Source organism: Peromyscus eremicus, chromosome 2 (assembly GCF_949786415.1).
Source record: "Peromyscus eremicus chromosome 2, PerEre_H2_v1, whole genome shotgun sequence".
NCBI classification, from domain to species: domain Eukaryota; kingdom Metazoa; phylum Chordata; class Mammalia; order Rodentia; family Cricetidae; genus Peromyscus; species Peromyscus eremicus.
The window spans coordinates 66,545,346-66,572,195 of NC_081417.1; the positions used below are offsets into that span (position 1 = coordinate 66,545,346).

Genomic DNA, 26,850 nt, shown 5'->3' on the forward strand with positions numbered 1-26,850 from the left:
AGGGCGTCGGAAGGCTAGGGCGAGGGTCAGCGAGTGGAATTAGGTCCGGGAGACCACCACCCCCCACACCCCACCCGAGGGCGCGAGGCAAAGCCTGGCGCACAGACGTGCCGGCGGCGAGTGGGGGGTCCCCGGGCCCCGGAAGGTCTTACATCAGCCAGCCCACGTGCGACCCGAGGGCCGGGAGGCGCGCGCGGCCCGGGAGGCGGTGCCGCAGTCCGGGCTGAGCTGGAGGCGGCCCCGCCCCGCCCTCCGTGCGCCTCCCCAGTCCGCGCTGCAGCCCGGGTCCTGAGCCGAGCGGCGCCGCGCAGGGCCGAGTGGAGCCGAGCAGCCGCCGCGTCGCGTCGCCGGTTTAAAGCGCAGTGCGGGGCCTTGGCCGGGGGCGGCGGTAGTGAGGCCAGCGCCGCGCTCCAGCCCCCTTTTCCCTCCATGGTTTCTCTCCGCTCCCGCGAGTAACTTGGCTCCGGGGGCTCCGCTCGCCCGCACGCCCGCACGCCGCACGCCGCTCGGGACCACGCCGCCTCCGCCAGCCGCCTCCTTCCGACGGCCCTCGCCGCGCAGGCCGGGTCGCCTCTCCCCCCTCCGCCCCCGCCGCGGAAAGTTAAGTTTGAAGAGGGGGGACGAGGGGAACATGGACATGAAGAAGAGGATCCACCTGGAGCTGAGGAACCGGACCCCGGCAGCAGTAAGCAGAACCCCCTCGGGGCGCCCGCGCCCCCCGATGACTTGCAAGTAATGGTGGCCACCTGCGGGCCACCGGGCTCCGGCCACGGCGCGGGGAAGGCGCTGCTCGCAGCTCGGACGGGGACAGGGAAGGCGGGCGGAAGGCGCGGAGGGGGGAGCGAGCGCGCGGGCATTAACTCTTTGGCGCCCGCGGGCCCCCGTGGCCACGGGGAGGACGGCGGGTGGAAAAGCAAACTTTGAGCCGCTCGCCCGCTCGGTCCTCTCCCGGAGGGGAGCGCGTGTGCGTGTGGCCGGCGGCGAGGGCGGGCGCGGGGGTTGTGTAACGCTGGGAGCCATGTTTGCAGCCTCCCGGGATGCGCGGCCGGGCGGAGGCCGGGCCTGCCGAGGAGCCGCGCCGCGGGGCCGGGCCGGGTTCCACGCGCCCCCGCGGCCGGCGGGGAAGCGGTCCGGGAGGCCTCGCGGGCCGCGCCGAGGAGGGGGTTCGGGTCCCCGAGGGGGCGCGGAGCCCCTCGGGCGCGGCCTGGCGCGGAACGGGGGAGGGGCGGGCCTGGCGGCGGAGGTGGCGCAACCGCCGCCCCTCCCGAGGCCAAGTTTGAAAAAAGGATGCGCTTCCCGCCATTTTTCAAGCCCTAAAAATACAACTCCCCCCCCCCCTCCTCTGCCCGGCTCGCCTTCGCCCTCGGCCTTGCCCACGCGGGCCTCCCGGGTCGGCCGGGCACCGTCACCGCGGCGGCGGCGGCAGCGGCTTCGCCCTCCCCCGCGCCGCCGCCCGGGGCCTTGCCCGAGAGGGAGGCCGGCCCCTCGGTGTGGGCGGCCGGCGGCTCCGCGCGCCAGCCGGGGCGCGCCACAGCGCCATGTTGGCGGGCGCCGTCTTCCTCCGCCGGGTGAGCCGGCCGCCCTCGCGCTGCCTGCCGGGTCCCCGGGCTGCCCCCGCCCCGCGGGCTCGGCTGGGCGCGCACTGGAAGCGCGGCACTCGGCCGCCGCCGCCGCCACCACCGCCGCCGCCGCCTCGTCCCCTCGCGGGCGCCCTCCCCCTTCTTAAAAGGGCAACGGTGGCCGGCGCGGGGCTGGGGTGGCCTGGGCCCCGCACGTGCTCCGCGCGGCCTCGGCCACCGACCGTGCCCAGGCCGCGGGCCCGACGCCGCCCTCGCGCGTGCGCCGCGGCGCGGGTGGGCACGACCCCGGGCCCCGACTGGCGCCCGCCCGCCCGCCCGCAGGTGGCGGTGGCTAACAAGTTGGGAACTTGGCGGAGGTGGCCTGCCTCGGTGCGCCCGGCGTGCCCGAGGCTTTGTGTGCCTGCCACCGGGCCTTGAGGTCGGCACCGGCGAGGTGTGGGGCGGTCCCTGAGGACTGATTGGGTGGTGTCCCTCCCTGTTCCCGGGGCCCTGAGGATTCCGCCGGCACGTGTCCCTTCCATCCCTCAGTCAGACATTTTGTGCCCACCACGTGCTGGGGAATCGAGTTGTTAAAACCAGCTTCTTCCTTCAACTTGAGAAGATGAGTTGGTGATACCTGGAGCCTTTCATTCCAGGCCAGCCCCAGAAAATCAACAAGAGTATGAAATAACTACATTTAGATAAGGGACCCGTGTTCAACTTAAACCCTTTTGCCAGAGTCAGGCCATGGAAATAAAAGTGAGTTTGGGACTGCACGTGTAAAGCGCCCCAAAGCAACAAGTGGTTGGTGGATACAGCGTTGGACATCCTTGGTCTCTAGAATCACCGATTGACTGCATATTTACCTACAGTATGCCAGGGCCTGAGAAACCAGCGTAAACAAGACATGGAGTATCTATCCCCTGCCCTCCTGGGCCTCAGATTCAGGGGCCGCACTGATTCCTCTCGTACCTGGCGGGCCTAGAGGGGCCTTGTGAAAGTATCTTTTTGAGATTGCCACTAAGATTGTAGGTCTGTGAGGGGGAATCTACCTAGGGGGAACCAGGCCATTGGCAGATGCTTTTTTTGGAAGAACTTTGACCTAAAACTGAAGGGTGTGAAGGGGAAGATGCTGTAGATGTGTGTGTGTGTGTGTGTGTGTGTGTGTGTGTGTGTGTGTGTTCCTTTTTTAAGACAAGGTCTCAATAAGTAGGTAGTCTTGCTTCTAAGTCGGCATCCCCTGCCTCAGCCTCCTGAGTGCTGATATAAATCACCAAGCAGTGCTGTAGTTTGGAGGTGACTGAAAAGTTTCACTGAGTGTCATAAGGCAAATGTTAAGTTCCAAGATGGCGCCTTTTAAATGAGCTCATCTCTTTTGAGTGTGGTAGTGCATGCCTTTTGATCCCAGCACTCAGGAGACAGAAGCAGGCAGATATCAGTAAATGTAAGGTCAGCCCGGTCCCATGTAGCAAGACCTTGCCTCAAAAAAAAAAACAAAACCATAGTGTAATGTCTCAACATACTGCAGAAACTTATACTTCCAATTGGTAGGGAGTAAGGTTGGTCCCTGGGACCCTACAGACTTGTCATGGGGTGCCAAAAAGTTCACAGTCCCAGCTGAATGTGCTTTTTAAAAAAATATTTATTTTTCTGTTCATTGATGTTTTGCCTCTGTAAGGGTGTCGGGTTCCCTGGGAACTGTAGTTACAGACAGTTGTGAGCCGCCATGTGGGTGCTGCAAATTGAACCTGGGCCTCTTGAAGAGCAGTCAGTGTTCCTAACCTCTGAGCCATGTCTCCAGCCCCTGAATGGTTTTAGTCAAGTGAGATCTAGGTGAAGGGGCTGAATGGAGATTTGATACTTAAATACATATTGGTGTTTAAAACTCTGTGTGTGTGTGTGTGTGTGTGTGTGTGTGTGTGTGTGTATGTGTGTGTGTTTATGGTGGTTCTTCTTCCGGGTTTTTTGTTTGTTTGAATCTTGGACACCTCTGAAACATTATTTACCATCTTGGTGGTTGGCCCTTTTTCCTTCAAAGTACATAAGGCCCAAGATAATGTGTTAGGTCCATATGCTACACCTCTGTTAGCTATAAACATGGGTGTCCTCCTTTCCTCCAGGGAGATTTTAAAGCCCAAACGAACTCTTGTAGAAGAGTGTATTTTTCACAGTGGGGGAAATGGCATAAAATGACATTTTACCACATCCCCCCTAAAAAAAGAAAGATACATACTATTTCAGAAGATTTTATGGGCAAGAATAGAATGGAGGGTATTAGGGATTGAACCAAGGGCGTCTGCTCTATCAATAAGCTTATTCCCTAGGAACTTCAGTTTGTGTAAATAGGGATGTCTCTCGGTGCCAGACCTCACTCAGTATGTGTGAGGCCAAGGTTCATTCCCCAGCATTGCCACCCCCCAAAAATAGGAAAGAAAAATGTATATTAAAAGTTTTCACTGAGAAGAAATTGACCAGAACATACTATGTGTGCCACAAACACTGGTGAGATTGTCAATAAGGTGAGAAAGCAGTGGCACACAGTAGCAAGACATACCTCAGGTCAGGCAGCTGCTCTGCTCCGAAGTTGGAAGGGCCTCTTCTGATGTGAGCGTCTCAGCTTCCTTCCATTTGTGAACACAGGCTGCTCTGTGTGTGCCCCTTCTCACCCCACAGCCAGGGACAGCTAACCCTCTAACCAGAATTGGAAAACCAAGTCGCTTCTTACTGGAGTTTAAAAAATCAAGAGAGAATCCTGCCCCCCAACCTGGGTGTGCTGTATGCTTACACTGCTCACCAGTCTGTCTCACATCTTGTTCACTGGAGGAGGCCGACTCTGAAGACACACGTCCTCCTTGTACTGTTGTGGCCCCCACCCTCGACTTTTGGCGTCTGTTGTTGAGTGTGATATAATTCTGAGCTCTATGGGATATTCTAATTGGTTGCATAGCAACTAATTGGGGTTGTTTTCTTTTGTACAGTAATACATCTGTAAAGAAAATTAGATGCAGATAAGCCAAAAACGGTTGATTAAAAATACGCAATACACACTTAACCTTTCCGTGCATTTTGGTGTGTGGCCTAAAATTGCTTAATTTTTTTCCCCATTGGATCATGTTATAAACATGTACTGTCTGTTTGCTTAAAGAAGAGCCCCAGTGACCGTCTAATTGCTTTTCAGAATTGTTCCCTTTAGTCCACACTTAGGACACAGGCATTTCCTTTTCTGGGGTGGGGTATCTTTCTCAACTTTCCTGCCATCTGAACACATTGAAGGGCTGCTACTATGAATATCAGCCCAGTGTGCTCTTTGAGGGACAGGATGAAATTAGTTATCTTTGGATTTTACTTGTGTGTGTGTGCGTGTAAAGTCAGAAGACAACTTGTGGGAGTTGGTTCTCTCCCCCATGTGGGGCTCCAATTGTTAGGCTTGGCAGCAAGCATTTTCACTCCTGGGCCGTCACCCTGGCTGTCCTCGAACTTGCTGTGTAGACCAGCCTGTCCTTAAACTCAGTTTCAAAACCTGTTTCTGCTGGGTTCTGGACTGCAATGGTGTGCCTCCATGCCCAGCCTCAGTCTCATTTTGTGGCTGGAAAGGACCTTCTCACTCTATTCTCCCCCCAAATTCTGGGATTGCAGGTCTGTATCACTGTTGTGGATTTTAGGGGTGCCAGGGATCAGACCCAGGGTCTTATGTATACTAAGCAAGCACCCTTTTTTTTTTTTTTTTTTTTTTTTTTTAATTTTTCGAGACAGGGTTTCTCTGTGTAGCTTTGTGCCTCTCCTGGAACTCACTTGGTATCCCAGGCTGGCCTCGAACTCACAGAGATCCGCCTGGCTCTGCCTCCCGAGTGCTGGGATTAAAGGCGTGCGCCACCACCGCCCGGCAAGCAAGCACTAACAGAGTTCCATTTCCAGCCTTGTCTTTTTTGTTCTTGTTTGTTTCTTTGTTTTTCTGAGATAGAGTTTCTCCAAGTAGCCTATGGCTCTGCCTCCCAAGTGCTGAAATTAAAGGTGTGTTCTGCCATACCCACCTAGCCTTGTCATTTTATTGTGGTTTTGTGATTGAATTCAGGGCTCCCAGCACACTGCTTAGCACTGCCACCCAGCTCTACCCCCTTGCCCACTGGGAACACATTGTAAGCATTCTTGTCTTCATTTTTGAAATTAAAAAAACAATGTGTATTCCACTGTAAGTTTATGTGGGGGTCAGAGGACAACTTGGGGAATCTGTTCTCCCCTGTTTGAGTCTGTTTGGGGTGTTTAGTATGGGGCAGTCTCTTCAGAAAACAAGTTTATTAGCCCACTACGGAGAGAAGCGGGCATGGCAGTAGCAAACCACTGTACTTGGATGTCACGGGGCTGTGACCTGCACTAGGCAGAAGGATTGCTGTGAGCGTGGAGACCTAGCATGGATCTTTGGAACCTCAAAGCCCGTTTCCAGTGACACACACTTCCTCCAGCAAGGCCCACCCCCTAATACTTCTCAATCTCCCTGGTGACCAAACGTTCACATACATCAGCCTGTGGGGGGCATTTTCGAAAATTCAAGCCACCACGACTCAATTTGATTTAATTTCTTTGCCTTTCTCCTCTCCTAGGACAAGTTAGTAGCTGGGGACGATTGCCCAACCCTGACCATAGGCAGAACTGGCCATTTTCCAGAGTAGCTGAAGGGATGAATGGAACTGAGAAAGGGTTGGAAAGAGGAAAGGAGAAACTTGGGGAAGAAGAAGTGCTGAATACTTGACATTACTCGTGACTAGAAAACCCAGTGCAAGAGTGAAGGAAAGCTGGTGGTGCACACCTTCAGTCCTGACCCTCGGGGGGGCAGAGGCCAGCTGGGGCTATACAGTGAGCTGTCGTAAAAGTAATTAAATACCCCAGCCTGGCATTAAACTCTGAGGATGACCTTCAACTCTTTTTGTTGTTGTTGTTGTTTTATTTTTTTGTTTTTCGAGACAAGGTTTCTCTGTGTTGTTTGGATCTCGCTCTGTAGACCAGGCTGGCCTCGAACTCACAGAGATCCGCCTGGCTCTGCCTTCTGAGTGCTGGGATTAAAGGCTGACCTTCAACTCTTGATCTTGCTGCCTTTTTTGTTTTTTGTTTGTTTTATTGTTTTCTTAAACATTTACTTTATTCACATTTGAGGAAGAAGCAAGTTCAATTGGAGAATGACTAATAAAACTAAATTTGGCCTTAAAAATTAAACTTTCCACCTTTGAGCAGAAGGCTCCCTTGCTGTGTTTTGGGCCACAGGACTCTCCAGTCTGCACAGTGCAGGTTGGGGCTGGCTTTCCCTCCTTAGGGTTTATTTGTGTTGTGTGAAACTGCATCTTCCTATGTAGCCAGCCCTGAATGTCCAGGAACTCACAGTAAACGTTCGATTAGTGGTGTGTGCCACCATGTCTGGCTGCTTATGAAATGAATTTAGTATTTTTATTTGTGTATGTCTGCATGCCTGCCGCACCTGGTAAGGTCCTTCCAGAGGCCAGAAAGAGGATGTCAGATCCCCTGGAGCTGGAATTGCAGGCCGTTGTGAGCTGCCTGATTTGGCACTGGAACTGGACTCAGGTCCTGGAGGAGCAGCAAGTGCTCTTAAACTCTGAGCCATCTCCCCAGGCGCATATTTTTTGTTTTCTTCAAGAGTTTGTGTCTCATGAACTGAGGCTCCCCTAGAACTCTATCTAAGCCATCAAGGTTGAGCTCAAACTTGCCTATCCCACACCTTTGCCTGTGTGCTAAGATTACGGCATGTACCATCTTTTCCTGAGATGATCTTGAACCTGTGGTCCTACTGCCCCTGCCTCCTGAGGAGCTGGCGTGGCAGGCTGGAACCACCACGGCCTCTGTTGAGAACCTTCCACAGACTTGAAGGCAGCTAGCCAGTGGCACTCTGAGACCTTTCCCTGAGCATAGCGCTGAGGCTTGGCCTTGCCGAGACTCAACCACCGTTCTAGGCTTACTCTTGGTGGCTTATCCTGGCTGTGCCTCTGAGCTCCAGGGTGAGACACTTCCTTACATTCTCAGCATTTCTGGAAGAGTCAAGGGTCTGCCTTTTTTTAGCCGTACTACCTTCTGCTCAGAGTCTTCCCTTGCTTGCCTGTTTCCTGAACTTCTTGTCCTCCACTTTGGAACTTAGCTGTGGAACCTGTGCTCATCTTGGTAGCACCAGAGAGAGATCTGTTAGACCTGTTTCACCTTTTCCAGAAGTTCAGTGTTTTCCCAGCCCCTTCCATTTTTCTTACCTAAATTAAAAAAAAAAAAAAAAACAAAACATGTATGTATGACGTGTGTCATGTGTTTGCCACAGTGTGCATGTGGAGGTCAGAGGTCAGTTCTCTGCTACTTTTTTGTTTGTTTGTTTTGGGGGGCTATTTTGAGACAGGGTGTATGTAGTTCTTTGTGTAGACCAAGCTGACCTCAAACTCAAGAGATTTCACCTGCCTCTGTCTCCTGAGTGCTGGGGTTAAAGGTGTGTGCCACCACCACCAGCCCTCTGCTACTTTTTTATGTGAGTGACACGGATTGAACTCAGGTGTTCAGGCGTAAACAGCAGTGCTTTCCTGAGGACCAATCTTGATGGCTTGGTACAGGCCTATTTTACCTCCCAGGTGTGACATCACATGCCTGCTGTGTTCAGGGTCATCTTTTTTTTATTTGTTTGTTTGTTTGTTTGTAGACAGGGTTTCTCTGTGTAACTGTCCTGGCTGTCCTACAACTCACTCTGTAAACCAGGCTGGCCTCGAACTCACCGAGATCCACCTGCCTCTGCTTCCCAAGTGCTGGGATTAAAGGCATGCACCACCACTGGCCGGCGTCATCTTACTTTTATTTATATGTACTTTTGAAGGTTTGCTTTGTAGTTGAGGCTGGCTGGGACTGACTGTTAGCTCAGGCTATCCTTCAGCTTTCGGTCCCCTGCCTCAGCCTCCCAAGTGCTGGGATGACAGGTGTGTGTCACTGCTCCCACCTTTTTTTCCTTAATGAGCTTTCCAAGTGTTTAAAATGAAATTTTTGTTTTGGGCACCATGCCCTTCCTCCCTCCCTCCCTCCTTCCCTCCTTCCCTCCTTCCCTCCTTCCCTCCCTCCCTCCCTCCCTCCTTCCCTCCTTCCCTCCTTCCTTCCTTCCTTAATTGCCAGAGGTCCATCCTTGATGCTTTTCCTAGGAATACCATATCCTGCCACTTCCTCTTCCCTGATGACTCCCAAATACAGACGTGTATCCCAGACCTCCATTGAAACTCTGGGTCTGTGTGTCCAGCTGCCTGTGCCTGTACTTCCTGTGGTACTCATTTCTCCTTAAAAAAAAAAAAAAAAAAACCTGTTCCTTGTAGGTTCTCATTTCTCTAACCCAGAACCTAAAACTTCTCTGATCATCCATACCACCCTCAAACTCAGGCCTCCATGTGTCAACCACTTTGACAGCCCCTTCTCCCAGCTGCCTCTTGAAGAGTCTCCATTTTGCTATTTGCCTTAGCAAATGTTTTCCAGCCTACATTTGAGTGTCTTGTGTTATTTGTTATGGCAGAGTTTCTTTGTATAGAAGCGACGTTGACTTTGAATTCAGACTGCACCTGCCTCTGCCCCAGTGATGAAGTTGCCGTGGAATTTGGTGGTCCTCCCCACCCCTGTGGTAGTTTCTCATGACCCCTCATAGTAGTTAAAGTAGAAACTTGACAATTGACCGAACTTTCCAGGAAGTAATTTTTATCCCAGTCTGGGAGGCAAAATATGGCATTCTCTTTAATTCCACCTTGCTTATTTTGGACATCATAGTGTCATTCTTTTAATAGTGTCATTTTGTATGACATTTTAATTTTATTGTTACACAGGAAGTGGAAAGATTCTTAGTTGGGCATGGTGGTGTACATCTGTAATACCAACTTGACTCAGGAGGCAGAGGCAGAGGCAGTCCCATCTCTGAGTTAGAAGACAGCCAGCTTCATATTGAATTCTGGTAAACCAGGGCTACATAGTGAGACCCTGTCTAAAACAAAACAACAAAACAAAAGATCTGAAATTGGAAAGTGTACTGGTGTAAAAATCCTTAGCTAGGATTTATTTGTGACTTTTTCTTTGGGGAAGGAAAGCCAGGCATGGTGGTGCATGGCTTTAATCCTAGCACTCAGGAGGCAGAGAAAGGCAGGTGGAACTCTTGAGTTGGGGCCTGTTTGGTCTACATAGTGAGTTTCAGGACAGCCAAGGTTATGTAGAGAGACCTTGTCTCAAAAAAAAAAAAAAAAAAAAAAAAATTGGCCGGGCGGTGGTGGCGCACGCCTTTAATCCCAGCACTCGGGAGGCAGAGCCAGGCGGATCTCTGTGAGTTCGAGGCCAGCCTGGGCTACCAAGTGAGTTCCAGGAAAAGGCGCAAAACTATACAGAGAAACCCTGTCTTGAAAAACAAAACAAAACAAAAAAAATGGCAAGGGAACTATTCAAAAGCTGAGTGGTAGTAAGATCAGTTCCCCTGATTCAGAGCGGCAGGCTCCTTGAGTTCAAGTGCTCAGTGCCTTGATGATCTTGATGGCAAAGTAGAGTGTTCCTCTCCCTGTGGTTGTGCCCTTCCTGGGCTTTAAGAGTCCGGGAGGGTTTCTTCACTCTGTCCTTGAACTTAGACAATGCTCCTTGGAGGCACAGCCGTGGAAAGACATAGCGTCGCTTATGCTCTGAGAACTGTGGGATATGGAATATACACCATTATTATTATTATTATTATTATTATTATTTTAGCATGAATTAACAGTGGTCTTTGGGTCTTACTATGTTACTGCTATAAGGCTATCATGCTTTGTTTCTTTGTAGTTGAACCTCCTCTTAAGTAAAGACTGTCCTTAAATATGGGTGTTTTGTGGGGTCAGGTTTAGAGTTTTTGCTTTTTTATTGTCTCCTGTTATGGTTTTTTAAAGCTTACTCCCTTTTTTGTTTGTATCCACAGGTTCGAGAACTTGTCTTGGACAATTGCAAAGCAAATGATGGAAAAATTGAGGGGTTAACAGATGAGTTTGTGAACCTAGAGTTCCTCAGTTTAATAAGTGTAGGCTTGTTTTCAGTGTCCGATCTCCCCAAGCTACCGAAATTGAAAAAGGTAAGTTTTCTTTCTTGCTTTTTGTTTTCTGAGACAGGGTTTCTTTGTGTAACAGCTCTGGCTGTCCTGGAACTCACAGACATCCATCCACTCTGCCTCCTGAGTGCTGGGATTAAAGGCGTGTGCCCCACCCCACCAGCCTGCACATGGTTTAATTTTTAAGAAAGGAGAGCTAGGGGATGGAGAGATGGCTCAGAGATTAAGAGACTGCTCTTCCAGAGGACCTGGGTTCAATTCCCAACACCCACATCGCAGCTCACAACTGTCTGTAACTCCAGTTCCAGGGGGATCCGGCACCCTCACACAGACATACATGCAGACAGAACACCAATACACATAAAATAAAAATAAATTAATAATTAAAAAAAAAGGAAAAAGGAGAGCTATTGTGAAGAGAAACGCACAGGTTTGGTTTGTGTGGCAGAAGCTTGAGCTTTAGTGGGCTGTGGCACTGCGAGGTTGCTGGGCTGTCTATCTTCCTTTCTAAGATGGTTCACAGCTTTATCACCTGTGGTAGCTACACCTGACCTGCAGGGTTGCAGCAATACTTTGGAAATAATACCTGTTGGATTATGAACTGCTCTAGAAATAATTGGTTAATTGTTGAAAGTTTTGTTTTCCTTAGCTAGGTTTTGCTCTTAGGCTCTGGCTCAGGAGTCAAAAGAGCCTCCTTTCTGTGCTTTAACATATCTGTAGATGAAGAGGAAACTGATGCCTGTCTTACCTGTGTAGGGCATGCATGTGTTTATGTGTGCCTCAGAGGCACCGGATCTGGAGGTGGAGTTACAGACAGTTGTCAGCCGCCCTGTGGGTGCTGAGAACTGAACCCAACTTCTGCAAGGACAGCAAGTGCTCTTAACTGCCGAATCATCTCTAGCCCTGCCTTGTAATTCTCAGTAACTAGAGTTTGAAATGTGCTGTGGGTGACTAGGAAAGTCCTGTGTAACAAAGCCATGTGGTATCTGCCTGTAATCCAGCTCTTAGGAGGCAGCAACATGTGAAGGACTGTGAGTCCCAGGCCAGGCAGAGCACTGTCCTATGTCTGTGGGCTCCCCATCTACCCTGCCCCCCCCAAAAAAAACCCAAAAGACCCCCAAGAAATAACCCTGCTCTGTTTCTCTTTGGCCATTGTTAGTTTACCTCCCTCTAGTCACGGTCTCTTGCCTTCTAGTCCTCCCTTAAAAGGCAGAATACTTAAAAAAGGTTTTCTCTTGTCTGTTTGTCAAGGAGGTGGAAGAAACTTTACTCCTGCGGACTGTTTATTGGTAGGTGTGGCCACAGGCCCACCAAGAAAGAAACAGCTGTTTTCCTTTTTTTCTTTCTCTTTCCTTTTTTTTCGAGACAGGGTTTCTCTGTGTAGCTTTGTGCCTTTCCTGGAACTCACTTGGTAGCCCAGGCTGGCCTCGAACTCACAGAGATCCACCTGGCTCTGCCTCCCGAGTGCTGGGATTAAAGGCGTGCGCCACCACCGCCTGGTGAAACAGCTATTTTCCTAAAGCCACCCACAGAACTCTGGTGTTAGGGTCAAATAAGAATCTTTTTGCATTGTTAAAGGAGAGGAGATGTGTGGTTCACAAATTCTTACCTCCATGGGCACTAGACACACATGTGATATGCAGACATACTACAAACACACTCATACACAAAATCTAAAAAAACATTTAAGAAGTTATATGTGTGGGTGGTCAGTGACATTGGAAAGATACGGATCATCTGGAGACCCTTACAAAGATTTCAGCATCTGTTTTGCATGAATTTGATCTGTAAGTTCGTGTTTTGTTCTTACCATCCTGATAAATCAAGAGCTCATTTGGGCTTATGTAGTAGAGATTTTTGTAGGAATCGCTGACTCCCAAATAACTACACAGGGCCTTAATATTAATTATAAATGCTCAGCCGATAGCTCAAGCTTGTCTTTAGCTAGCTCTTATAACTTAAATTAACCCATTTCTATTCATCTGTGTGCTGCCCTGAGGCTGGTGTACCTCATGTACACACTTTCCATCCTGCTGTCTCTCATCTGCGTCTCATAGTGTCGTCTCGAATCTCGAACTCCACTCTTCTTCCCAGTGTCCCCTTAGTCTGATTCTCCTGCCCACCTGTAGGCCAGTCAGCTTCTTTATGAAACCAGTCGCAGTGACATCTTCACACAGTGTGAAGGAGTTGTGCCACAGGCTCACATTGAGGGAGGGCACAGTCACAGTCAGTGTGGTGAGGAGGTGTGCCGGGGCAGTGGCACACCTGGCGTGGTGGATGCATACAGTGCAGGGTGTGCAGTTGGGAGAAGAGACATGGATCCTTCTGTTTGGTTCCGTCTGGGCTTCAGGCCATGAGAGTGGGCCACGTGTGTTCAGCATGGTTCCCTCCATTAGCCCTCTCTGGAAACCCTCAGACAGCAGCGTGTCCCTCACCAATTCCAAATCTGTCACGTCAGCAATGAGATTAAGCACCACAATGACTTTATTCAGTCTTTCTCAGATGTTCGGTTCTTTGAGACAGGGTCTCACTGTGTGTGCAGCTAGGATGAACTAGAGCACAGTCTCCTGCCTCAGCCTCCCAAGTGCTGAGATTGCAAGCTTGCACCATACTGGGCTTTTTCTGAAGAGTTTAAACACTGATCGCTCACAGGGTTGATGAGAAGGTGATCATACTTAAAAGGCAGATTGAATGTTCTCACAGCTGGTAAGGACTGTATGTTCTTCCTACCTCAGAGCACACACAGACTCTTAATAAGAAACAAGTACTAAGAAAATTGATACATAAATGGCTTTAAATGTCATGCTAGTAAATGCTTTGGGTTGTCTTATTGTCTCTTCATGGAGGAAGATGTGATATTCTAGCTATATGATCTAAACATAGAAGGGAAGTTTCTATTAGTTTCCAAAAATCATGAGAGTCAGTGCTTGAGTCTGTATTGGTTTGACTAGCATGGGGTTTGTTTTGCTTTCTCCTGAAAATGTACTTGTGAATGGGGCACAAACCACAGCATTCGAATGGCGGTCAAAGAACAACTCCAAACTCGGTCCTCAGGCTTGGGGTGTGTGCTGTTGTTTACACTCACTGCCCTCCTAGACTAGTATTCTATTCATGACATGCCAAAGCCTTTAGTTCATTGTTTGCTTGGTTTTCTTTGTTTTTTGGCTGTTTTGTCTTGTGTACTGGGGATTGAACTCAAGGGTCTTAGGAAACCTAGACAAGCACTCTACACACTGGCCATATTCCCAGGTCTTTTGTAACCTTTAAAAACTTGGAAACTAGGTCTCTAAGTTGTATAGGGTGGCATGCTACCTCAGCCTCCTGGGTAGGTGGGTTCCAAGCCTCTGTCACCATGCCCATCCACATGAAATTTCCACAGTTAGCACACCAGGCATATATGGAGCACAGTGGGTGGACCAGGAGTTCTTTAGCAGCTCGAGTATGTGGAGTCACCAGTCACATTTTTGCAGTTTATTTCCCTGCCTGTAATGGGAAGATGAGTTTATTGTAAGAGCAAATGAGGTGATGTGCTCTGAAAAGTGACCAGCACCCAAGCACTACATGATGCTTGACTACCTTTTTATCTTGTCACCAGCATACAAAATTTGAGCCATCTGTGTGGCCTAGGGTATCTGTCCATCTGTTCTTCCTTCCTGTCTATCTGTTTGTCTTTATTTACGTGTGGGGGGATGCCCTTAGGGGTCAGAAGAAGACATTGGATTCCCTGGAGCTGGAGTTATAAGTGGTTGTGAGCCTTCCAACATGGGTGCTAGGAACTGAACTCTGTCCTGGAAGAGTAACACCTGCTCTGGACTGCTGGGTCCCGTGGCCTGAGTGTTTATCTGCAAAAGGAAGACTTTCATTTACATCTCCACTTATACTCTGAGACACCAGCAATTTTTAGTGAGTGCTCACACTTTTTGTGGGTACACCATTGCCTGTATGAGAAACTAAAGTAGCTTACCATGGAGGTTAGTGCCAGGTTTACAAAAGCAGCGGCCTCTGAGGATAAGGCTTTATAAACCCCTAAGTAACGCCCAGGCACCCCCTTGTCATAACACATACTTGGTGCTAGGTGTTGAGTGCATGGCCTCTTCTAGCCTCCACAGGCACTACATGCACATGGTGCCTATACAAAGCACACATAAAATCTTTTTTAAAAAACTTCCTACCTTCTGGCATAGCTGCCTGACTCATCCCAAGTGTTGCTGGTATCTATAAACTACTTGATTTGGATTTAGTCAAATAAAATAATGTTTATAATCTAACAAACAGGGCTTCTAGGGGAGCAGTTCTGCATGTTACACATGTAGAAATCTGAGAACAACCTAGGAAGTCATTTCTCTCCACCAAGTGGGTCCCAGGGTTGGACTGTCAGCCTCGGCAGGAGTCACTTACCTGAGGAGTCACTTCACCAGCGCTTGTGGTTTTGCTGCTATTACTTGTTTTTGTTAGGAGAAAAGATCTCTCTCTGTAGCCCAGGCTGGCCTAGAACTCTGGTTCCTCTTGCCTTGGCCTTCTACTGAGTTGTGGGGTTGCAGGTGTGTGCAGTGCCGGCTGCCTGATTCTTTGATATGGGTATTTGCTTTTTATCCCAATTCAGTCGTGAGTGATTCTCTGTACGTGTGTTTCCTTTTAGCTTGAGCTCAGCGATAATAGGATCTTTGGAGGTCTGGACAGACTAGCAGAAGATCTTCCAAGCCTCACACATCTGAACCTGAGTGGAAATAAGCTGAAAGACATCAGCACCTTGGAACCTTTGGTGAGTGATTGGGAATTTAGAGAATGGGTTGTGTCATGTTCATTTTCATATTTCTAGTGGGAGAAATGATTGAGAAGAATAAATGGCTTTTAAAAATGCCATCATTCTACTCTTCGTAGAGTGGCTTTTAAAGGTCACAGTCTCTACAGTGTAGTCCTGGGACTTTGCTCCCTGACTGAAACTGTGATGGTATCATGCAGTAGAGACGTTTTCATGGTCTTTTATCCTTTTTTAAATATATAGTTACTATAACCTTAAACATGTCTTCTAATTTTTCCCACTAGACTGGCCAAGCTATTCTGTGTTGTAACAGAACAGTCTGTCTTAGGTGACATTTCAGCACAGTCAAGAAGGGCAGCTCCAGTGGTTGTGGGTCTTGTGGTTGGTGATCTTAGGCTTCCCTAGATCACTGTTGCAGAGTTTTAGGTAGACACAGATCTTCAGTCTTATTGTAGATGAGTTAAAGAGACCAAATTTTAAGTGCCTTTTGGGTTGTAAACCTGGTATATGGACTTACGCAAACTGAGCAGAGAAGACAGTATTCCCTGCCTTACTTAAGAGCTCAGGACAGTCAGGAGGAAGACATCTTATTTTGTAGATTGGAAAACTGTTGCAGGGAGAGCTCAGCCACTGTGGAGGTTCTGGGGGCAGGGTTAGTAATAGGAGAGAGGCAGCCCTCAGGCTGGACTGCGAGAGCGGGTTAGACAGCGGGTTTTCTCTCACTGGAAGAGTGCTCTGTTGGGGGCTGTGGGTTTGGCTCAGTTGGCAGAATGCTCGCACAAAATGCATGAAGCCCCGGGCTCCATAGACTGAAGCATGCCTCAGTCCCAGGGGGATCAAGAGTTCAAGGTCATCCACCATGCATAGCAAGTTTGAGGCCAGCCTGAACTGGATTATGGGAAACTCTGTTAAACAAAAATAGAACCCTGCTCTCTTGGTACTCTGGAGGTGAAGGGCCTCCTCCTCCTCCTCCTCCTCCCTTCGGCAGTGTCGGGATGGTTTCAGTCATTTTGCGTGCCCCTTTACTTCTGTATTCCTGTTTGAGCTTCTCTTTGTTGTAGGTGTTGAGAGCTCATTTCTTACCTTGTTCTGCAGATCTTGCTTTTTTTCTACTGTCCATGGCTAGATGATCCCACTCCTTGAGTTTTGCCAGTTTCAGTTTTTTCTGTGTAGAGCAGCCCGTTTCCAAGTTAAAGATAATGCACTGCATTTTGCTGTATCCAAGGCCATTTAATATTTGTTCATTGTAGGCTGGTAGCCCAGAGAACAGAGAATGGTTGTCCTGTTTAGAGAGGAAACAGAGTGTAGAAAGCCTAAGTAATTGTTTGGAATTAATGGCAGGATCAAATCCAAATTCACTTAATTTTCCATTGCCCTGGGGACCTGTTTTCTTTCTACATGTGAATTGATTCCATACCTGAATATCAGGAAAACGGAATTCCCAAAGGAATACTCAGGCTAACATTCCCCCGTGGTCAGTGCCAAGCCTGTGTTTATTGCTTGGTGACAGATCTCTTATTCTGGGCTATGCCAAGCTGAGTAGTACCCCTGTACAGAAGTGTGTGTGTGTATTTGTTTTAAACAGAGGACCGTAGAGTGTCTTTCCTTGCTGGATAACCAGCTGCTCCTGATTCTCCTGGAGACTGAATCCTCTGGGAATCCTGTGTTGGTGTTAACTGCCACCGAAGCAGAGCACAGACAAATACTGAGCAGGGATTGTTTGCTTAAGGCTTCTTGTTCTGGGCTGTAACAGATTAGGGTCCCAAGACAGTGAAGGAGGAGAAGTAATCTTGGTTGCTATGCTTGTACCACTGTGGTGGATGTGTGATGCTTGGTGCCCTGTAGATCCTATGGTAGTGTTGAAAAAGTATCTACAAAGTGAATAGAGATAGTATGGCCCTTGTTTTACATTGAGGGAACTGAGGCTTAGATGATACTGACACCGTGTGGCAGAGCTACATGGCTCCATACACCCCAGGCTGCTTGGAAAAGCCTGAGCTAGGTTGGCCTCCTGGTTCTCACTTGGAATAAAGGAAATCTGTAAGAAAGGTGAAGGGAGAAGACTCTGGGTCCAGTGTTGACTTCTGAATGTTCTAGAGCGGGGAAAACACCATCCTCATCCTCATCACCACACATTGTGAACACTGCATTGAGCCCAGTTTTGACAGGCAATGCAATGATTGTGAATGCCTCTGCTTGCTACAGGGACATTAACGAGAGACAAAGAAGGCATCAGTTCAGACTTCCTGGGACACCTTTTTTAAGAGACCTGGGCCATCCAAATCATCCCCCAAAGCCCTTCTAAATTCTAAGAAGGCAAGCAAAATTATTGTTAATAAATGTTTTATGTTTATTATGGCTAGCCTATTAGCTTAGGTCAAGTTTCTGGCATGATATGGTTGCTAAGTTTTTAGCAGTGTTTACACATCAAATCGGGATCCTGTATAATCTGTATTTTGAGCCTGCTGGGCTGTAAGTACCATTTTACTGCTTTAAACAGTCTACAGAGTACTGTCGTTAGGTAGGATTTGTTATTGTCAACTTGCTTCTATTTCATTTCCTACCATACTGTTTGGCATGTCCGAGTTATTTGATAATGGGTGCTTTGTCAAACATCTAAGATTCATGCCGTTCAGAATAGGATGGCCTTGATGGCCCTGTACAGTAGATTAATCAGTGGCCCAGTCCATTAATAAACAATTTTAGGCAATCCAAGGGTGGTGGTATGTGCCATCGTCCCAGCTGCTGAGGGGCCAAAAAGCAAGCAGACTGAGACAAAGGCTGCATGCTGAGACATGCGTTTGAGAAAAAGGAGGTGGAAGAGCACATAGAGGAGACCTTTCTAGGAAGCTGCTCAAACTGATTGTCCTTTTTATGTCTCACTTGGTATAGAGTCGGCTCTTTCTGTAGCCAGGTACAGTATAGAACTCTGAGACCTTGAGTTTGAGGTTAGGGGATTGGGAGTTCTAGGCCAACCTAGGCAGAAAAGCTGTCTCCAAAAAGAGTGGAGCTGTTATTTGGGATGGTATTACAGCATTTTTTTCTTCTTTGGCAAGAAATTATACCTGGGTTTCTGAAATTGCCCGCTAGGAAACCTAATCTGAAAGTTGCATGCTAGAAAGTCAGCCACCCCTAGAACTGGCAGGGCTAGGCCTGCCTTCTTAAGACATCTGGGGTTGGCTTTCATAAGCACGTTATTGGGTGGACAACTTAAGTCATTGTACACCCTGTGTTTGATGGGCAGGTATAACTGCCTGCAGTCCTGCTGCTGGGTCTTCCCTGGTTCTGCTCTGAGAATGAAACTCAGGTGAGCCCTTTCCTTATGAGGGGATGAAGTCAGCAGCCCTTTCCTTAAGGGTCAGATAGTGAAGACATGAAGCTTGGTGGGCAGGAGAGTCTGTATCACAGCCTCTCGCCTGTCAGTACAGTCTGAGAGGAGATATGTGTGATAGATGAGCAGATGAATGTTGTGTGCCAGTAAAACTTTTTTAGCTGAGCATGGTGACACACGCCTTTACTCCTAGCACTTGAGAGGCAGGTGCAGGCTGATGATCTCTCTGAGTTTGGGGCCAGCTAGGGCCATATAGAGAGACCCTGTCTTAAAAACAAACAAAACTGCTGGGTGGCAGTGGCACATGCCTTTAATCCCAGCACGCGGGAGGCAGAGGCAGGTGGATCTCTGTGAGTTTGAGGCCAGCCTGAGTTACAGCATTTGTTCCAGGAAAGGCTCCAAAGCTATGCAGAGAAACCCTGTCTCAAAAAAACAAAAAACAAAACTCCAGTTTACAAAAATAGCTAGTGAGCCAGATTAGCCAGTGCACTGGTTTACCAGCACATTCTGGAGTTTTAAAGCCAACTTTGAAAGCAGAGAATTACAAAGACGCCTTCAATCCCGAAAGCAAAGTTTTGTTGGATCCACATTTCTTCTAGGCTGTGTGAATGTGGCAGTCACTTTGCAAATGAAGCATCACTGTTGGATTTGTTAGGACTTGCTTCTTCAGAGTTTTTTGAGTGAGAGGGTCACATGTGACAATGACCTTGACCTGATGATCATCTAGCCTCCTACATACTGAGATCACAGGCCTGCACTACCACACCTGGTTTATGTGGTTCTGGGGATCAAATCCATGGCTCTGGGCAAGCACTCTATCAAATAAGCTACTTCCTTGCCCCCTCCCCCCATATTGATGTTTTTTGTTTAGTTTTGTGAATACCAAACTTTGATTTTACAGTTAATAAAAGTTACATGTGTCTGTCTGTACACACACATAGAAATGTCACTTGCACTCTAGTAGGCTGTTTGTACTATTCTAGAAGGTAGCAGGCTGTATGTGATGATGCCTTAAGTTTACTTTAGAAAAGTCTGGTAATGTTAACCTCTTCCAAAGATCTTAAAAGAGACAAAAGGAGTGTGAGGTTTCTCTGTTCGTGCAATCTAAGCTCTGTGTACCCTTCTGCCCATGCTGGCACACCGCATGCCAGGTTTCACTCCATTCTCCAGACCTGCTCATGAGTGGACCTGTGTACAGTTCAGCTAGGTCAAACTTAGACTCCTATTGCTACTAGGAAAGGCATTGTTCTCGTTCTTGTTCTCTCTCTCTCTCTCTTTCTCTCTCTCTCTCTCTCTCTCTCTCTCTCTCTCTCTCTCTCTCGGTTCGTTTTTCAAGACAGGATTTCTCTGTGTAACAGTCCTAGCTGTCCTAGAACTAGCTCTGTAGACCAGGCTGGCCTCGAACTCAGAGATCCACCTGCCTCTGCCTCCTGAGTGCTGGGATTAAAGGCGTGCGCCACCACCACCTGGCCACAAGACATTGTTCTCTAGGGGAGCCAGAAGCATAGTGTTTTCCTGTGTACAGGGATGAATGGGTAGCAGCTAACTGATGGGGAGCCTAGACTTTTACCTCTTGAAAATGGTTTGGTGACATGTTCTTTTGATTTAGGAATCGTGGTTTTTGGTTCTTTCCTTTAGAAAAAGTTGGATTGTCTGAAAAGCCTGGATCTGTTTGGCTGCGAGGTCACTGACCTGAATGATTACCGAGAGAGTGTCTTCAAGCTCCTGCCCCAGCTGTCCTATCTGGATGGCTATGACCGAGAGGACCAGGAAGCCCCTGACTCAGACGTGGAGGTGGATGGTGTAGAGGAAGCTCCTGACTCAGATGCAGAGGTGGATGGTGTGGACAAAGAAGAGGAGGATGAAGGTGGGTAGACTGAGCCTCTCGTGACCTGACGTCTGCCTTGTCACAGTCCTGGTGGTGCTCTGCTCGTGTGCGTGCCTGTGCTCCTGTTCAGCTCTATAACCCTAAAATGCTTGAAAATCAAGTGCTTTTATTAGCCAGTAGGGTTTTTCATTTTTCCGTGGAGCCAAGTGTTAAGTGGCTGCTTCACACAGCCCCTGGATCCTTCATGTGCTTGAGGAGCTTGTTATCTCTGTCTCCTTGACTCTGTCTGCTGTCCTTCCTAGCGTAGTGCCTGGCCCGGAAACTTCAAGACACGTTTGTCTTAGGTTCCGCTTTTTATTCATGGAAGTATAATCGCTGGGTATAACACTGAGTTCACTTTTTTTTTTTTTTCAGGTGGGTGTGGTGGCACACTTAAAATCGCAGCACTCCAAAGATGGAGTGAGGTTCACAGTTGGAGGTCAACCTAGTCTATAGAGCAAATATCTTATGCAAAAAAGGACTAATCTTTCAGAAATTTTAGTATTGGTCAAAGTTTTTTTTTCTTTTTTTGAGATTTATTTATTTATTATGCATACAGTGTTGTGTCTGCACACCAGATAAGGCACCAGCTCTCATTCTGGACGGCTGTAATCTACCATGTGGGTGCTGGGAATTGAACTCAGGACCTCTGGAAGAGCAGCCAGTGCTCTTAACCCTGAGCCGTCTCTTCAGCTCCTAATCAAAGTTTTTCATGTGCTTAGGTGTTGGTATTTTCAAGTCCGTCTGGGTAAAGTCTTTGAAATTGAAAGCCATGAGTGGTAGCTTAGTACTTTGGAAAACATACACGATAGTAATGGCCAGCAAAGCACAAGAGGTTGCAGTTAGACGGGGTTATTTTGCAAAAGCTGGAGACGGGCAAATTAATGAGATACGAGGGGACAGTGGGCAGAAAGGGTAGTTGACCCTGTTGCAGTTTCTATGTCCAGTTACTCCTAAGTTATTCGTGGTGGCTATGTAAGTTTGCTGGAAACAACACATTATGCCGTTGAGCTATCTCCTTAGCCCAAGGTGAGGATGTAGCTCAGTGGTAGAAGGCTTGCTTGACTTGTGGAGGCCCTGGAGTCTGTCCTCAGCACAGCAAAAGAAAATGAAGCAAGACGGGACTCCAGTCAGCACTGCACCGAGCACAAGTGAAGGAAGGGTGCTGAAGTGAGGGGGTGGGGAGGGGCAGAGGGGAGAGCATGTGAGCGCCCTCAGCTAGGTAAAGAGCCCCAGGTCTGTCTGAAGGGGCTGAAAGTCAGTTTGTGGCAGTAGGCGTGTGGAATGGGAAGGACAGAGGCAGGAGACCACAGGGAACTGCAGGCTGGTAGAGGGGAAACCGCCTCTAGGCTGGGCACCCAGGAGTTTGGACTATTCTATGGCCTGGGATTAATCTTTTAGAGTTCTGATTTGACAACTGCTCTCAGCACTGATCCTAATAGAGTGGCTTGCCGCTTTTGTTTGGAGGGGCAGGTGTTGACATTGTCTCGGGTAGCTGGGGCTGGTCATAAACTCCTGGTCATCCTTCCACTGTCCTGGGCACTTGCTTAGACCATCACATCATGCTTCTCTTTTAAAAAAGACAACCAAACAGAAACCCAGGTGCTTTCAGCATGGCAAGAGTAGAAAGCCCTCCTCCGGTGTGAAGTTGAGGCAGGTTTTATTCAGTAAGAGTAGGTAAGCATGTAGTACTTGACGCTTCTTGATTTTCAGATACTCTCTTGGGATTAAGGACTGGTAGAAAGAGGGCAGCTGTAAGTCTCCTGATGTTTGTGGTGCTGACCAGCTTATTGTAGGCCAGCTTTGGGCTCTCTGACCTTTTCAGTTAGACCCTATGGGTCGTCAAGGTTATTTAGTAATTTCTTCCCTTTTTTTTTTTTTTTTTTTTTTTTTTTGTTGTTGTTGTTGTTGTTGTTGTTGTTGTTATTGTTTTGTTTTTTGTTTTTCGAGACAGGGTTTCTCTATGTAGCTTTGTGCCTTTCCAGGAACTCGCTTTGTAGACCACTCTGGCCTCAAACTCACAGAGATCCGCCTGCCTCTGCCTCCCAAGTGCTGGGATTAAAGGCGTGCGCCATCACCGCCCAGCTCTTCCTTTCTTTTTTTGTTTTGTTTTGCACATTTTTAGTGAGTGTTTTCTCTTTGTAGCAGCCCTTGGCTGCCCTGGAACTCTCTGTAGACGAGGCTGGCCTTGAACTCCCAGGGATCTGCTTGCCTCTGCCTCCCGAGAACTGGGATTAAAAGTGTGCCCAGCCTTAGTAATTTCTCTTTTGGACTCTTTTCAGAAGGAGAAGAGGAAGATGAAGAGGAAGATGAGGACGGTGAAGAAGAGGAGGATGATGAAGAGGAGGATGAAGATGAAGACGAAGATGTAGAAGGCGAAGAGGATGAAGATGAAGTCAGTGGGGAGGTAATGTAACTCTTTTCTTCCTTCTGTTAGGGTAAAGGCAAAGAAAGAGGTCAAGGCTGATAATGGCAGCTTTTGTCTGCATATGGGATATGCCTGCTTAATGCTGCCTAGATACAGCACTTATGTCTGAGTTGCCTTTAAAATTACCAAAGAAGGGATGTAGAGTTGTGGTTGGAAGTTCAAGGTTAAATGTATGTACTTCTGCCTTGAAAGAGCAGATGACTGAGTTTTGTTTAAGAGTGTATTCCTGTAATCCCAGGAACATCACTGGGCTAAACCATAACCAGCCTAGGCTAAATAAGGCTGCATCTTCAAAATTGTATGCACAGTGTCCTAGGTTACAACCTGACCCCACATACACAGAGAAATCTGTCCAAACCAGTACTGCAATATAAGATTATAAAAACATTTACTGAAGCTTCCATTTTAAGTTGCATGATAATTAGTGCTTACCTAATGAACCGCTTACTTCTGAACATTGATGGTTTTTTGTTTTGTTTTGTTTTTAAGATTTATTTATTTATTATGTATACATAAGAGGGCACCAGATCTCATTACAGGTGGTTGTGAGCCACCATGTGGGTGCTGGGAATTGAACTCAGGACCTCTGGAAGAGCAGTTGGTACTCTTAACCTCTGAGCCATCTCTCCAGCCTGAAACAAGTAGTTCTCGCCCCCCCGCCCCCACCACAGGGTTTCTCTGTGTAGCTTTGCGCCTTGCCTGGATCTCGCTCTGTAGACCAGGCTGGCCTTGAACTCACAAAGATCCGCCTGCCTCTTGCCTCTGCCTCCCAAGTGCTGGGATTAAAGGCGTGCGCCACCACCGTCTGGCTGAACATTGATATTTTAATAATTTTATTTTTATTTTACTTACTTATTGAACTGAGGTCTTTGTAGCTCAGGATAGACTAAACTGTTTGACTACCTGCCCACCCCCACCCCTTTGTAATGGATGGTGTAACAGGTGTGTGCAAACATACCTGGCTTAAAGGGCAATTTTATTTTAGTTTTTAAACCAGAGCCTAAGGGGAGGTGTTCTGTTCCTCGGTTACCCCTCCCCCCACTTTAAAGATTTATTTTTATTTGTGTGCATGCATGTGTGCCTGCATGTGTGTATGAGTTGCTTGCATATATGTCTACATACATGCCTGGTGCCCTTTGAAGTCAGAAGAGAGAGCACTAGATTTCCTAGGAGTGGAGTTAAGCTACCAGGTGGGTGCTAGGAATTGAATGTAGGTCTTATGGAAGAACATCCAAGACTCTTTAATTTCTAAGTCATCTCTCCAGACTGTTGCTCATTTAAAAAGAAAATTAGGGGGCTGGAGAGATGGCTCAGTGGTTAAGAGCACTGACTGCTCTTCTAGAGGACTCGTTCAAGTCCCAGCACCCACATGGCAGCTCACAACTGTCTGTAATTCCAGTTCCAGGGGACCCGATATCCATGGCAAAGCACCAACATACATAAAATAAAAATAAATTTAAAATAATAATAAAAAAGAAAGAACATGTTGATTTTTTAAAAAATTAGCATCTCTGTGCAGCCAAGTATGTAAAAATAACAATTTTCCCTCTAATGTGTTGTTACAACTATTTGAAAGTATATTCCTCTTTGCATTTTTATTTTTCTTTTATGAGGGATTGATGAGTAAGGGCTTATGTAGCCCAGGCTAGCCTGAATTCCTGGTCTTCCTGTCTCCATATCCAATTGCTAGAATAACAGTTGTAAGCCATCAAGCCTGTGTGTGTGTGTGTATGTTTTCATACCCATAGCACAACCTGCATGGAGACATAGAACCACTTTTGAGAGCTCCTTGATTCTCCCATTGTGTCTGTGTGGGTTCTTAGGTTGCCAAGGTTTCATCTTTATTGGTTGAGCCATGTGTCTTAGCAGAATCCAGTGATGTTACACTATTCTCTGTTGTTTAGGAAGAAGAATTTGGACATGATGGAGAAGTTGATGAAGATGAAGAAGATGAGGATGAAGATGAGGATGAAGGTGGGTCTGATGTATATAATTTCTGTTTCCCCTCTTCGTCAAAGATTACAGGAAAATGCTCCCAAGTTAGTTTTTTTGTTTTGTTTTGTTTTGTTTTTGGACAAGTGCTACTTGCTCAGCTTGTCTTTAATAAACTCCGCATTCCTGCTTTGGCTTCCAGAGTAATTAGAGATTGTGTCTGTGAGACTTTGGTCACACTGAGCATGTGGTATTCTTGGTACTGATGATCTAGCTTTATGAGTGCAGCAGGCATAGAACACCAGACCCAAACCCTTCTTTATTACGTGCACTTGGACAGTGCCCCTGTGTCACGCTCAGCCTTGTGCTATCTTACTTACCTCTCAGAACAACTCCGTTGTGTCATTCCTTCCTGTTGTGTCTTAAGTGGTTTGTCCAAGGTCACTTATGAGTCAGTGGCTTAGAAACAGGCTGGGTAAGTGGAGTTGTTGTTGTGTATTTTCGGACATGCTAGGTTGGTACCCAAAAGCTTAAGAAAAAAACATGGGGAAGGAAAAACCTCAGTCATTAGCCGTGTCAGTTGAGGTGCTACTGTGCCTTTTGCCTGTCTGGCCTCAGTGGCCTGTTTATTTAAAGTGTCTGTCTTTGCTAGTTCCTAACCATCAGAAGGTAGTTACCTCTGTTAGCAGTGTCCCGGGCAGAATGCTGTTCCGTGGCCTCACAACTTATTTTGTATTGCAGAGGAGGAAGAAAGTGGGAAAGGTGAAAAGAGGAAGAGAGAGACAGACGATGAAGGAGAAGATGATTAAGACCCGAAACAATCTGCAGGAAACAGAACTGTTGAGTACTGGTTGGACTGCTCATGGATTTGGTAGCTGTTTTAAAAAGGTAGCTGTGATACAAGCCCCAGGACACCCCCACCCAAAGAGCCAAAGAATAGTTCCCGAGACATTCCGCCTTCCTCCGTTTAGCCCCTTGGTAATCCACCACCAAGCCTGGGGACTTCACCCCAACAAAATTGTAAACGTTGTTAGGTTTTCGTGTAAGACTCTTGCTGTATCGTGACAGCTGTGATTGGTGAGTTGACCGTCCTGGCTGCCAGTTACACTGCGATTGTAACAACATTTTTACTTTCTGTACAACAAGGAAAAGCTTTGTAAATAAAATCTTAACATTTTGGGTCTGTTTTCTCATGCTTTTCTTTCTTTTTTTGAGACATTAGGACATTTTATGTGATGACTGCCAAAAAACATATTTTCTAAAACTAAGGAAAATAAACTCATTACTCTTTGGTAAAGCCTAGTTGTACTCTACGTTTCTAAATTAGGCTCCAATTGTAGCTTGCCTTGTGTCTCTGAGAACAGGATCGGGATCTTTGGTCTTTTAGTGGTGAAGAACATCACTGCTCGTGACCCCGGGGAGTACGTGAGTTAGTTACTTTGTAAAAATGGTTTGGAATCTGGAATAGTGGCAGAGCACTTACCTACTGTGCATAAGGCCCTGGGTTAGAGTCCCAGCACCAGAAAAGAATACAGCAATTGAATAATCTGGAGCCTCTGCAAACCAGTACATGAGTCAAGGGGAAAGCCTTAACCATATGTTGACTCAGGGTCCCTTTTAGTCTAAAATTTAGCCTAAAAATGACTAAAGACTTGAGATAAATAATGGACTTGGAGACAAGGCTAGAGTGCGTATGTTAGACTGGCTGAGCTGAGCTCATAGTTTATTATCAAGACAAGCCTCTGAGCAGGAGTGCTGTGGAAAAAAAAAAACAACCTTGCCAAGCAAGGGATGGGCAGGTCCGGTGCTCAGCTCACTGTGAGGGTGCCAATGTTCCCTGTTCTTACGGGGCTGGGTGAAGGGGTGATACTCTGCAGTGTGGGTAATGCGGGTTTAGGCGATTTGGAGGT

General features: G+C 47.6%; 1 protein-coding gene across 1 annotated transcript; it reads left to right on the top strand.

Annotated features, from left to right (window-relative positions):
- The first annotated feature begins 299 nt into the window (after positions 1 to 299).
- Positions 300 to 26,119, top strand: Anp32b (acidic nuclear phosphoprotein 32 family member B). The gene is made up of 7 exons (XM_059254304.1): positions 300 to 685; positions 10,495 to 10,644; positions 15,260 to 15,382; positions 20,352 to 20,580; positions 22,863 to 22,987; positions 24,913 to 24,982; positions 25,682 to 26,119. The coding sequence occupies exons 1-7, from the start codon at positions 632 to 634 to the stop codon at positions 25,747 to 25,749; spliced, it is 819 nt and encodes a 272-aa protein (XP_059110287.1). The 5' UTR covers positions 300 to 631; the 3' UTR covers positions 25,750 to 26,119.
- The last annotated feature ends 731 nt before the right edge of the window (positions 26,120 to 26,850 follow it).

What these genes read in the sequence shown, in the direction of transcription:
- Anp32b (XM_059254304.1), top strand. Translation starts at nt 632, where the DNA reads ATGGACATGAAGAAGAGGATCCACCTGGAGCTGAGGAACCGGACCCCG. An exon ending in GGAACCGGACCCCGGCAGCA is followed by an intron (nt 686 to 10,494) that starts GTAAGCAGAACC and finishes TTGTATCCACAG; the next exon opens with GTTCGAGAACTTGTCTTGGA. An exon ending in GGATGAAGATGAGGATGAAG is followed by an intron (nt 24,983 to 25,681) that starts GTGGGTCTGATG and finishes TTTGTATTGCAG; the next exon opens with AGGAGGAAGAAAGTGGGAAA.